The following is a 14,060-nucleotide window of genomic DNA, read 5'->3' on the forward strand; positions in this document are numbered from 1 at the left end:
CTTCGAAGTTCTAGTGACAGAAACTCGTGCGCAGAGTGGCTTTGAATCTCAATGGAAATAATTTTATTTATAAGAATAAGTTAATTTGTAATAGTAATTTAGGGAATACTTTCAAATAAAGTGACAAAAATTTGCAATTAATGACGACTTTTTAGAGTGCGCTTGATAATTCCTAATCTGAGTAAGTACCTATTTTATTTCAATTCATTTATTGAAAAATATATTTGTGCATATCATCATTTCAAGTCAAATAATGGTTTACGAGTATATCCGTAGACAAAATATTCAACCTGAATATGCACCACTGAACTAGAACAGAGCTCGTAAACTTTTCAAGTCACGCTTCGTCAGAAATTCGCAATCCTTTTCACTAACATTTTTTTTTTTTACATCATAAAATGTTTATTCCCTTCATGTAAAACACTGGTAATCAGCTGCTTCTGGCTTGACCCTAACATTATTGGGAAAGGGATTTGTGATATCATTGGCTACATTGTCATTAGAGCAAGTCAATACACTGTGATATGGTTTTTAAGGACCAGCATATTACATTAGAAAATTCTATAGCACTGGGTTATTTAATACTTAGCCAGCATTATCTTCAAAGAAATTCTTTTAACTAAACAGAACAATTTCGGAAAAAAGAAAACAATATCTGACTGTGATTAGTTGAACCTTTATCTACCAATCTACATTCGAAAAACTAGCGTGGACATTTCAACACCTCTATCAATCGGTTTGTTAATCTCGTTTGGATCATCAAAATAGATTAACGTGACAGTAAGTGCTCTAACCGAATTGCCAACGAGTTAGTTTCTGCAATAGAACATTTAGACGGCTAAGAAGACATGTTGACTGATGCCCCTGTTTGGGAACTTGCCAAGAGCAGTTTATATGATATCGGATTGTATTGGGATTGTGCAATTTTATTGGATTGGAAATTATGTCAGTGATACTGAAAAGTGGATCAGTATTGCTTAATGGTGAGCGAATCTGCCGAACGAAGAAACTGCGCCAAGCTAAAGGAAATTCAAATTTTATTTACATGATGAAATAGTAGGAAAGCACGCTAAATTGAGGGAGTCGTATATCGGTGGAATCGTCTAAGAAAAGCCCTTATACATCCGTAACCCTTTACAACGTTACACCAACAAACACAGTCGCAAGTGTTAGGTTTAATACATAAATAGTTTCATGAACTTTTTATGAGCTATTGTTATTAACTGTCGTCTAATTAATTTTCAGGAATATGGATCAAGAAAATGGTAATAATGAGTTGGCCTATCATCTGGTGAGTTATAATGGTTACTACAGTAACAATACAGTTATTTAATTTGACTAAACCTCACCTAGGGTTCTCTTCCCTGTAAGTCTACTAAGTTTTCATTTAGTATTTAGTAGTCGAACATAGATGGCGCTACAAAATGATGTCTCAATACTTTTACTAGATGGCACCACTGTTAACGTTTTATTCCTTCCTTATTTATTGATAGTATTTTATTTAGACGATAAATATATAATTCCAGGCTGAAACACAAGATGAATTAGGCAGACACCTGATGGCCTCTAGAGATTTAAACCCAGGGGATATAGTTCTGACTGAAAGACCTCTGGTCTTTGGACCCAAAGCCATGTTGGATCCTGATGCCATAATGCCTTGTGTTGGCTGCTACAAACCAGTCTTGACTGAGACAGGAGAAAGATGTACTAAGTAAGTTGAACCACAGATACTATATTAGATACTACGTGTTGAACTTTAATTTTTACCACTGATGCAAAAAGGGGTGTTGTAGTTCGACCATTACCTATGTGTGTTTGTCTGTGCACCGCAGCTTATAAACAAATGAAGCATATTTGGATGCGGTTTAATTAAGTAGAAAGTTAGTTGGGTAAACAATGGCAATGTAGAAAGTAAAACAAAATACAAAAGGTGGTTATGAAATGTAAAGTGTACGGTTATTCAGATTGAATACTCCGTGGAGGAAGGAAAGATTGACATTTTGTTTTCCACGTAAATAATCCCATTTGCCATGAATTATGTGTGTGATAAAAGTATTTATGTAATTTCCAATTAAAATATACTTCAAAGTTCTTTGACACAAATATAAACAATTTTTAAAACAGACCAAAAATCCATTTATACATGAACCCTGTTTCCCCAGATGCGGTTGGCCAGTCTGTTCCGGCAACTGTCCCGGCTTACAAGATCCTAGGCATCATGCAGCAGAGTGCGAGATTCTAAGTCTAAGACCAGAATGTGTTCTTACAAATATGTCTGAATACTACAGGTACCTATTTGCATTTCCTTTTTCATAAAATCGGCAGAACTCCAAAATTACCTCCAGTCTAGCAAGTACAAGCACAGATAGTAGGTACACTTAAAACAAATCGTCACTTTTATTTGAATACTGAGTGTTGACATTATAATGAATCTAGACTTTACACGTGTAAAAATATTATTGAAAATTATTTATTTTTCTTATTTTTCAATGACACACAGTAAACGACCATTTTCAGGCACGATGCCTTAATGCCTCTGAGATGTGCACTACTTCAGAAGTCAGATCCTGAAGGTTTTGCGAAGTTATTGGACTTACAGTCCCACATGGAATGTCGAGCGCCCGGCAGTGAAGCTTATGAGTACGTACTGAAGAATTTGCATAAACAAGTATAATCATTGAACGACTTTATAGCCTTAGGTGCAAAAAATAAAAGTAGAAGAAGTACCTATGTACCAAAAAATAGGTACATTTTGTCAATATCATCTATGCAAACTGTCAAATAATGATGATTTGATCATCAAATTGTTTGATCATCAGCAGTTTAATAAACAATCATAAAATTAATATCTTTAGGCAGAAAGTTCTATCTAACAAGAAAACAAAGTTACTGTATCTAAAGGAAACCCAATTCAAATACTAAATGCCCAAAAACTTTATAAGTAATTAACTCTGAAACAGAATATTTCAATTTCAAATTAAGTCTGTATAACATCATAAACTAATTCCCTCTTTGTAATTCCAGTGAGGCCGATGAATTCATCGTCGAATATCTAATTAACAACTTCATAAACAAGATGGATGAAAAACTTAAAAAGTCTTACGATATAAATTCTGAATTACTTCATAGAATTTGCGGTATTATCGACACAAACGCTTTGGAGATTCGCTTACCACAAGGAACTGAACTCAGTGCGTTATATGCCATTACTTGTAAAATGGAACATAGCTGTGTACCAAACACAAAGCACACATCTTTTGCTTTTGCCCCAAAAGACAAGAATGATTTGTATGAAATAACAATAAAAGCTGTAGTTCCTATACTGAAAAATGAACACATAGCGACAATGTATAGTCATGCGTTATGGGGTACTCAAGCAAGGAGACAGCACTTGAAAGATTCAAAATACTTTGCATGTAAATGTTCAAGATGCAGAGATCCTACAGAACTTGGTACGTATCTAAGTGCTATGAAATGCTTAGGTGATGATAATAAACCCTGTGATGGAATACACCTACCAGAAGATCCTTTAGATGACGAAACAGATTGGGTTTGCAACAAATGTGCTATCAAAGTGAGGAATTCTCAAGTAAACATGGTGATGTCACAAATGGGTGAAGATGTGGAAACAGTTCTGATGATGGATGGCTCAATAACATTGCTAGAGAAGCTTCTATGGAGATTTTCGACGTTCCTACATCCAAATCATTACTACATGTACTCCTTGAAACATTCGTTAGTACAGTTGTATGGAAGGGAGCAAGGGTATATGTCGCTAGATATCTTGGAGAAGAAAATAAAAATGTGCAAGGAGCTCATAGCAATAACAAAGGCCTTAGACCCAGGTAATGCAAGACTTAGTATATACAACAGTGTATTGCAACATGAATTGTTTTCAGCTTTAGTTCTGAAATCTAAAGATAGAAGTATTAAGAAAGTGGATGAAATCAAATCGTTGTTAGTTGAAGCTAAATTAGCTATTGAAGATGCCTTAATATCACTCAAAGATGATTTGGAAGAAGTTTCAGGGAAGAAGCTGCAATCTGTCATTGAAGATAGTAAGAAAGATTTTGAAAATTTATGTAAACAAAAGAAATTGTCGATTTAAACTTTTATTATTGTAACTAAGTACAGTTATTCTCACAATGGTCTTAAAATTTAATATCACAGACATTTCTTTGACGTTAGTAAACATTATTTCTTACGATCTATTTTAATAATCCGACTTATGTTATATACTTTTATCTCCAAATAGAACATTTTAATGATCTAATTTTACTGTCCATTATTTACTTATTTTTATTTACATTTCATCGAATTACATCTTAAAATCTATTAAAACAAGTATCACAAGACATGAAGTTCTTTTACCATATCCTTAACTGTGCATTATCCCTAGTCGAATACAAAGTTTGCTATAACCGTAAAACAACATTGTACATGATTGATCACATTAAATGCTTACATTCACTAATCAATCTTCTTCTACATCAGCATAGACATTACCATAACTAATATCAGCGTATCTTCAACCAAAAAAGCTTGCAAAATTTGGATACCAACTCAGTCCATTTCTAGCTTTATCACCATTAATACTTTGGATGATCCAGTCAGTATATCTAGATATTCTAGTGTAGACTCCAGGCATCTTTGGTCTGGCACAGCCGCTGCCAGTTGAAACCACTCCTACCACCATCACATGACGTTTCTCATCCTTGATCATGAGGGGACCACCGCTATCAGCCTGAGGGATAAATGTATGGTTAAGCTTAGCTATGGTATTTGTTGGTACCGAATGATTTTTTGGTAAATTAAATTCGGTGCCATTTTTTTTTTTCGTTACTTTCTTGCCCAACTTGATAGCGAACGATTTTTATTGAGCTTTTTTATCATTTAACTTTCAAAACAAAGGACAATCGATTGTACCCATAACATCGAAAGCCGGTTGACGTTTTTTAGTTGTACGCAATGCCTCCATGAAGCATAGTAGGTTAGGTTACTATTGTTTTTTTTTATTTTTATGAAATCCTGCATTTGATATACTGTATCATAAACATCGGCATTTGTAAGTATTTTCTTCATATGAAATATATTTCAGTTTTTTTTTTTTACATTTATTTTGATGTCAGTTTAGTTTCCAATTACATTTTTATTTAAATGGTGAGTTTTCACTTCTTCAGTTAATATTGCAAGCATATTATATTGTTAGATGATACTGAAATACTTACCCAGCAAGAGTCACGTCCACCTATTTCATGGCCTGCGCACATCTGAGTGGAAATCACCTTCACTTTGCTGCCTTGGGATTTGTACCAGCTATTGCACTCGTCATTGGTTACCACTGTCACTTCTGTCTTCTGTAAGACGTTGGGTCTTGCTCCTGTAAAGATATAAGATTAATTTATGATTATTAGTATCCTTATTTCTAGTTCTAAGACTTGCTTGTTTAAATTAAATTAAGCACCAAAGTGTACCTTATTGAGCCAAAACCTTCAGCATCGCCATGTTTATCATTAACTATACAGGGTTATTGGTAAAACACTAACAACCTTGCAGGACTGTATTACTAACATCATAAACTACAACTTTTGTTCTATGGCTTTTTATAAAACCTAATACATTTGCCAAAAACAAACTTACAAGATTTAATTGTTCTATCTAACACATTTCAACTCTATTTTGCTATAGTTATGAAATTTGCACGCCCCTACCATTTCTTCACCAACTAAAGGCCCGATCGAGACCAGTCGAGCGATTAGTCGACCTTAGAGTGTGTGGATGAGTCTAGATTATCACACATTACAATAAATACGTTTGGTGGAGGGTTTGCACTCGTCGAATGAATGCAAGATCTTTACCTACCCACGCCTCCCGCGCACTATTCTCGTACCTAGTCATACTTTTGAATTGGTAACTCGCTACGATACGATTTCCCGCCTTTTTACGAAAAGGTCAAATAAAATAAAAAAAAAACAAAATATCGTCTTCTTCACGTACTGTGTGCCTCGGTGGACGACCACTATCCCTGATGGCATGCCGGACGTGCCCGTAATCTCGTAACCGCTGTGTGGCGGCTAGCATTGTTACTCAGCTAGGTGTAGGGATGTTTGGGAATCGTATGGCGTATTGGCGACAGGCTTCCGAAACATTGTCATCACACCTAGCAAGCATTCGCACCATTTCCGTGTACTCGACATTTGAATATCGATATGCCATACTGTAAGGATAATTACGTTCGCACTACCGAATTTCGCTACAAGGACACGTATGACGCGACGCTTGCGCATAAAAACGACTGACGGCCGCTCGTAAATAGGTCAAGTTCAAACGCTCCCCCGCCCGCCCGAGCTCCGCTCCCCTCCGCTGTCTTTTGTACTACTGTAGACTTCGTAAATTTTAGAGCGTACACTTAAAATATTTTAATTTTTGTGTGAAAATGTTGATGAACTAAAATCTGAGAATTCTTAAAAGTCATAGAACAAAAGTTTTAGTTTATGATATTAGTAATATGGTCCTGAGAGGTTGTTAGTGTTTTACCTATAACCCTGTATAGCTATTCCCTGCCTTTTGAACCATGTCCCGAGGTAACCACATACGGTACCTGGATAAAATGTAGCATCTTTTACTTTCTCAGGACACTTTCTGCTATATTTAAGTATTATCTTCATTACTATTTGGACTATCTTTGTACCGAATATTTATATTGATTAAGTAGTTTTGGCTTCAAAGTGCGATAAACTTTCGCATTAATAAGGATATTGTTAGCATGCAAATAATATGTATATAAATGAATAAACTACTAATATGATTCGTCACCTTTCTCCCTATCTTCATTCGTGAAACCCCATCCAGCGACCGTAGCTGAAGTGCCGCTGAAGTCCTGAGCTGGTGAGTTCGGCAGACAGGCAGGTTGCAGCCCAGTAGACCAGCGCAGTTGCCGAGCAGTCTTCAGTAAGGCTACGTCATTTGACTTTCTATTACATCTGGAAAACATTTTAACCATACATTTATTAAAGAAGTTTCACCCGCTTCCTAATGAAACTATAAGTACGTTTACCTGGGAAAAAAATAGCCTGTTTTGCTATTCTGATACATGAACTACAGAATCCATTCAACCGTTTGCGCGTACACACACGTATAAACTTTAACTTTAGCATGTGTAATACTTGTGTGAAAGATTGAAAGTTATCGATTTGACTGGTGAAAAAAAAACTTATTACTCAAATAAAATTCGATTCGGATAAGCAAGAGTTTGTACACTCAAACATCAAAAGATCTTTTTTGTTAAAACTGCATTTTAATTTCTTTAAGAATATAAATTATTATTCAAAGCGTTTTAACTAATCCAAGGGCTTGGTACTTAAAATTGTTGACACTTCATAAAGCCTACGCAGTTGTTATCTTTTTAAAGTACACTCTGTAAAGCTAATAGATAAATTAATATGTTTTCAATTCACAGCTAAACATTGTGGAGTGCTCTATTAATCAGTATTTAATTATATTATGCAGTAGTGACATAGTAGTAAAGGACCAACCTCTCGAGTATGAGGGCGCGGGTTCGATTCCAGGTCGGGCAAGTACCAATGCAACTTTTCTAAGTTTGTATGTACTTTCTAAGTATATCTTAGGCACCATTGACTGTGTTTCGGATAGCACGTTAAACTGTAGGTCCCGGCTGTCATTGAACATCCTTTTCAGTCGTTACGGGTAGTCAGAAGCCAGTAAGTCTGACACCAGTCTAACCAAAGGGTATCGGGTTGCCCGGGTAACTGGGTTGAGGAGGTCAGATAGGCAGTCGCTTCTTGTAAAGCACTGGTACTCAGCTGAATCCGGTTAGACTGGAAGCCGACCCCAACATAGTTTGGGAAAAAGGCTCGGACGATGATGATGATGCAGTAGTACCATAAACCTTCATCGTATTAATGTTCATTTGTATGTACGGACGTTTGTTACTCTCTCACGCAAAAACTCCTTAATGGATTTTGATGAAACTTGGCAGTATCATAGCTTAATACGTCAAATTGACCATATCCGGAAATAAACCCAAGCTGGGATGCTAAAAGTAGTTATGGAAAGGGAGTGGGTGATACTGCTGGGCATAAGCTAGTTTCTTTTAATATGTGCATGGTTTTGACAGATAAAATAGTAATCAGAACGTATTATAAAATACATTGAATGAACAACATTATAAAATATAAAAAGCGGTGCAATAAAAGTTCTCTTTACGCGCAGAAACGTGTTGAAAATAAACTTACTTGTAATCAGGATGGGGTATGATCCTCGATATGGCTTCATTTCCATCTCTAGTCGATATGTCTGTGTACCCCGCAACTACGGTCAGCTGCTTAGATTTGTAGAATTCATCGAACACACTGAAAATGCATTTAAAATAACTGTTAAAGTTACCTATGGTTAAAAGTTACCTACGGCTAATTAAAAGCTTGTGAGACTAGAATAAAATATAAATGGTTCATCGTAGCTTATAGAATATCAAGATTATTAAATTACACGAAAATATTAATGGGTACATTTTCATTTAAAAATTTTCATTATTATACCAAAACCACTTTTCAATTATATTTTCTCATCATTGAGCAAACTTCTACCATTTCTATCAACTTGGTTCAATGCTGTTTATTAATATTTTTAAAAGATAGTTATGAACTTCTGTACAGTATACTTCACCCAACCTTGGGTGTACCTACACCCAATCAAAATTAGAATTCACAAAATTATAGGTCACAAAATTGAGATTCATTGGCTTAATAACAAGCTACACCACTTAATAACAAATTACCTGCAAACACAATGCCCCGCAGTAAGTAGCCACCTATCGCTCAACACGGTAGCCCCACACTGATGAGCCCCCTGTCTCCATACACTAGCAGCCCAGGGGAACTCCGCGGGTAAGCTGTCCTCACCACCGACGATGCGTGCGCTGCGGGCGATGTTCTTACCGCATTCTATATCCGCTACTGTGAGAAGAAGTTGATGAGTTTGAGTGATGAGTTTGAGTTTGAGTTTGGTGGTGAGTAAGATAAGAATTTTGAATTAAGATTGAGAGTAACATGGAGAAATTTTGCTGTCACGAATACTCGTGTCTGATTTATGCATTTTGTAGTCCTAAGTAAAATCGGATGTTATTTTTTATAATAGTGATGTATCTTAACGCAAGCCTGTCCGCGTGCACCAGGAACAAAATTTCCCTAATAGTTGTTCTCGATAATTATTTAAAGCTGACACATTTTTTCAAAACCATCCAATAGTTCCTGAGATAAGCATTTTCAAAGAAACAAACTATTCACCGTTAGCTGTAAAAATTATAAATCCATTTTCCTAACTTCCTACTCGAGACAACACGACCTATCTAGAGGTATATTTTCAGTAAACACAATTGAAATAAAATGAAGCTCTACAATCCACTGGATATATTTTCGAAATAAAAATGTAATAAGCCGCTACATTCATTTTGATACACGTCATTACAAACCGCCTTACGGGCATAAAAGTTGATTCATTTGTTTCCTTCATAATTTTATTGTGTGGCTAAATATAGCCGATAATTTCATAATAGCCAACATAATTCAAAAAGGCTATATGTATATAGATTCCAGGTCTGTGGATCAGAGTTTCGGTCACGGCCATCTTTTGTTGTGATTTTATCTCGGTGAAGGTTTTATTTGTTTTGTAAATTAATTTCTTAGATATTTTTATATTTAAAAAAATCTTTTTTCCTCAAAAGTAACAAAAAAAATTCGAGGCTATTTATAGGTATTTTTATGTCTGGAATAATTTTTAATTTAATATACGGTATTCCAGGATAATATAATACGAAAAAGATTAAAGTATTAAATAGTTTAAATCTCTATTTAAAAATGCTCTAATTTAAAGATATTCTGTTTATATGACAATTACTTTAAAATTAAGTAATTTTAATTTATTTGTTATTCACTTAGACAAAATAAAAATACTTACAATTAATAAAACACAATCCATAACTGAAACAAAAAATAAAAAACACAAAAACAACACGACACATTTTGTCAAAATCACACAATTATCTGAAGATTGTCGGTTAACATCGATGTATTTATCGACAAAATATAGGTCTAGGACATCACTAAACTATAAAACTTCATATAAAGTTATGTGACATAATATATTTATGTCATATAGTGTCAAAGTGCGTGCACTCACTACTTCGTTTACGATTAACATAAGGATATTTAAGGCTTATATGATTTGTATTGGCCCTCCTTCGCATGTTTGAAGGCCTGACCCCTATGCTGTTGAGTGATGCGCTCAGTATTTTTCGATATCGATAATTTTGTTTGCTGCAATTTATTGTAAGTGTTGATTATTTTGTTATAATATTTGAATAAGTTTGATAAAAAGATAGAAATAGATTTTAGTGCATCCTATTTGGAAGTAAAATAATAATAGAAAGGACTATGAAAAGACACTTATTTTTTTAGCGTTTTGATTGGAATATTCTTTATGTTGTAAAATTATTTCGATTCTAAAATTTGCAAAAAAACAGTTTCTAAGCCCAATTCAACAAAAACTAAAAAAAGGGGGTGTACATCAATACTATAAAGCAAAATGCAATAAGATTTCACTAATGCTTTCACATTTATTTTCTTGTTCGGAATTATCAGCGAAATATAATAAACCATACGTAAAAAAATTGAGGTAAAAAAATCTTTAAAAACAAGCTTTTATTTAAATGCGCTAAACATAAAAAAATAAACTTTTACTGTAACTTTACTGATTTATGTTTTAAAAGCTTGTCGCGAGATTTAAGTACTCGTATTTACTTTCTTTGTAAAATCGCGACAAGCTTTTAAAACATAAATCAGTAAAGTTACAGTAAAAGTTTATTTTTTTATGTTTAGCGCATTTAAATAAAAGCTTGTTTTTAAAGATTTTTTTACCTCAATTTATTTTATACTTTTTAGTTTTGATTTGGTAAAGTGCACTTTATTTTACTTGCCTGTCATTGGATACCCATATGGATGGGATTGAAAAAAATAGGTTATTCACCATTTTGTAGCGGCGGCCATCTTGGATTTTTATTTCGTAAAGTGCAATGTGTTCTACTAGTCAATCCCTTTCATTTGATACCCATATTGTATAGGTACTTTAAAAATAACTAGTCCGCCATCTTGTATATTTAGCCATGTTGGATTTAGGATGACGTCACATAGCTTAACATGCATTGTCATCCAAACTAAACATGTATGCAAAATTGCAGCTTAATCGGTTGAGGGCAAGTGCCTTAAAATTGAGTTGTAAAATTCCACCCGAACACACATAGTTACATACATACATACATACATACTTACATACATTGCAAGTTAAATAAAAGCTTGTAAAAATACTATCGTTGAATATATCGATGAATCACCTGTCGCGCCGAGCGCATCACTAGCATAAATTCATTGTCAGGTTCGCCGCAACCTCGGCGATAGCGATTAGAGTCGCGGAACCGCATGTCGTTACGATAAACGTGGCATTATCGAAATATTTACATGTAATGTCATCTTTCTGTTGACAGTTGTTGTATGGTGACAATAAATTCAATTTTTTTTTAATTTTATTTGTTTTTTTTTATAAAAAAAAAAAAATCGAAAATATTATTTAAAAAGATGACACTATATAATGTTTTTTTTTCGAATGGATTAAATCATTAAAACAATAATATATTTTAAAAAAAGTTTTAGAATAACCAAATGTGGATACTTCGAAACGTAAGACGTAACGTTATAATATGAATGTGTCTGCAGTAGGTACTTCTTCCGGAAAATGCGGAAAAAAACTTAGATTCTATGTCTGCGTCATTAACTAAATACTTAGTATTAACAGTTTCAATGACTAACCGGAATACTAAAAAATAATATCCTTACCTTGTCAAACTGTTACCTTCAATATTCTGAGAAAAAAATCTTAGAACCATGAAAAATGTAAATAAAGAGCCACAAAACAATGAAATCAATGATGGAACAGTTTTACAATTCAAATGTATTCCTTGTACGTTACGTGAACTGATTATTTAATCTTAACGTATGTTATTTCCTTTGAATATGTTAAACAACTTATCTTTTGTGGTAATTTTTTTTCATTACTGAATTTTAAGGACACCGTATTTAATTCCCGATTTTTTCACTTAATTAACAATACAATTTCTTAAAACATATGTCCAGCTAATAATACAGGAATTTAAACTAAAAATAAACGCAAGCATAGTCACCCTATTCATTCATTAAAATATTTTATCTAGGGAAGCCATTCTCATTTCAATCGTAATCAAAGAAAAAAATGTTTTTAATCATACAATATATAGTCTTATGCATTTTCATACTTTGACATTGGCAGATTTATTTTTGAATGTCTTAAATTTTTTTTTTAAATTATTGTTTAAAATTTCAAAGAACTGATGGCAACCTTAAACTCATTAACATAACACACTTGTGAACAGTTGGTCAAGTGCAGAGCTAAGTGGAACGCATCTTGCTCCATATATTACGATAAGCGGCATTCTTGATTTATTATATCAGTTCCCTCCCAGTATAATTCCAACACTCAATGGCAAAGGTTTAATTATGGTGTGAACAACTTGATAATTATTAATTTAAACAGCTATTGCCCATGGTTTTAGCTACTTGCTATACTTAGATGAAAAGGAGTTTTAATATTATTCTAATTATGTTTAATTACAGTTATATTTACTCTCTAATAATGTCTTAAACAACAATGACTGAGTAAAGGTGAAGAAATACATCGTGAGGAAATCTGGACTTTAACCGATTTTGGACGCCTTGAACAAGCATGGTGATCACAGCTCAGCTTCTCTGTATGAGGAGAGACCTGTGCCCTGTGCCTGAGTAGGATAGTAAAGGGGATGATGATGATGACGTAGTGATATGTATAGCTGATGGTCTGAAAAACACTTAAAAGTAGATCCCGTGAAACAAAAGAAGACAGGGCGAAAAAGGCCACATAAGAAGGAGCTTATCTCTCACAGTGGACGATAATCGATTCTATTATCCTTAACGACTCGATTACTCTACTCGATGACAAACGATTAGTCATGTAGAATGGCGATTGTATCGTTATCAGAGGCAGGTAAACTTCCACTATAGATCGTTGGCCTCCGCGAACTGTTTCGAAGGTTGACGCGTGGGAGAGATAATACTGCCTTATTCGACACTTTTGTTAATAAAACAATAATTTTGGATATTATAGCATTATTGTACATTGTCATTGAGCTTAGTTTATTCCCGAATATGTTAGGGTTGGCATACAGGCTGTAGATCTGACTTCCTCAACCCTGTTACACAGGCAGCCCGAAACCCCCCCTTTTAAGGGAAACTATCAAATGGGGTAATTTGTCACTCCCTCCTTCTGACTAGACAGAGGAAGTGACAGACTTTTAATGACTAAAACCAACCATATTCCAACACTATACCTATCTCTTTATATGCCAGGACCGACTAACTCTTTCGAACAATCCCGCAGCCCCGGTGGGCTCCACTGATGAACTCGATACAACTTGGACTTTCCGGATTCTGTCAAAGGTTATATTCATAAATAGATACGTGAATATGGCACCAAAAAAATCAAGTTCCCACCAAAATAAATCACAACACCTATAACTATCATAAACGCCAAAAAACGACCAAAAAGGTTTTATCACTTCGTCCTTCTGCTAAAAATAGTCTTGTCAAAGTCGGAACTGCATTTGCGGAAAGAATCCTCTATGTGGGTGATAAACATGAGGTCGTTTGAAGGTGAGCGTCTAGTTTACCAGTCTGGGCACACCCGCATTGGTGATGTCGGTTCATTCAGTGGATTGTTAATGATTTATTAGCTGTTGTGCTTGATTTATAGTAGCTGAGTATTTTTGGGTGAATGATGTTATTTTTAGGGTTCCGTACCTCGAAAGGAAAAAACGGAACCCTTATAGGATCACTTTGTTGTCCGTCTGTCTGTCTGTCTGTCTGTCTGTCTGTCAAGACCCTTTATCTTAAGAACGCGTGGACGTATCAAGCTAAAATTCA

General features: G+C 34.5%; 2 protein-coding genes across 2 annotated transcripts; one reads left to right on the forward strand and one right to left on the reverse strand.

Annotated features, from left to right (window-relative positions):
• Nucleotides 1-1,249: 1,249 nt before the first annotated feature.
• LOC124639141 (SET domain-containing protein SmydA-8-like) lies at nucleotides 1,250-4,108 on the forward strand. The gene is made up of 5 exons (XM_047176377.1): nucleotides 1,250-1,291; nucleotides 1,527-1,711; nucleotides 2,163-2,288; nucleotides 2,518-2,668; nucleotides 3,017-4,108. The coding sequence occupies exons 1-5, from the start codon at nucleotides 1,250-1,252 to the stop codon at nucleotides 4,106-4,108; spliced, it is 1,596 nt and encodes a 531-aa protein (XP_047032333.1).
• Nucleotides 4,097-10,357, reverse strand: LOC124639159 (trypsin-1-like). Its single transcript, XM_047176395.1, has 6 exons — nucleotides 9,976-10,357; nucleotides 8,798-8,975; nucleotides 8,256-8,372; nucleotides 6,817-6,983; nucleotides 5,229-5,380; nucleotides 4,097-4,744 (listed from the first exon to the last, which is right to left on the reverse strand). The coding sequence occupies exons 1-6, from the start codon at nucleotides 10,037-10,039 to the stop codon at nucleotides 4,529-4,531; spliced, it is 894 nt and encodes a 297-aa protein (XP_047032351.1). The 5' UTR covers nucleotides 10,040-10,357; the 3' UTR covers nucleotides 4,097-4,528.
• Nucleotides 10,358-14,060: the final 3,703 nt, after the last annotated feature.

This window comes from Helicoverpa zea, chromosome 18, assembly GCF_022581195.2.
Source record: "Helicoverpa zea isolate HzStark_Cry1AcR chromosome 18, ilHelZeax1.1, whole genome shotgun sequence".
NCBI classification, from domain to species: Eukaryota; Metazoa; Arthropoda; class Insecta; order Lepidoptera; family Noctuidae; genus Helicoverpa; species Helicoverpa zea.

Bases quoted from the DNA above. Each gene is read 5' to 3' on its own strand.
- LOC124639141 (XM_047176377.1), top strand. From the start codon at position 1,250: ATGGATCAAGAAAATGGTAATAATGAGTTGGCCTATCATCTG. The intron at 1,292-1,526 runs GTGAGTTATAAT...ATATAATTCCAG, and splicing joins ATGAGTTGGCCTATCATCTG to GCTGAAACACAAGATGAATT. The intron at 2,669-3,016 runs GTATAATCATTG...TTCCCTCTTTGT, and splicing joins TGAAGAATTTGCATAAACAA to AATTCCAGTGAGGCCGATGA.
- LOC124639159 (XM_047176395.1), bottom strand. From the start codon at position 10,039: ATGTGTCGTGTTGTTTTTGTGTTTTTTATTTTTTGTTTCAGTTATGGA. The intron at 8,373-8,797 runs GTAATTTGTTAT...ATGCATTTTCAG, and splicing joins GCGGGGCATTGTGTTTGCAG to TGTGTTCGATGAATTCTACA. The intron at 4,745-5,228 runs GTAAGTATTTCA...TTTATCCCTCAG, and splicing joins GTGGACGTGACTCTTGCTGG to GCTGATAGCGGTGGTCCCCT.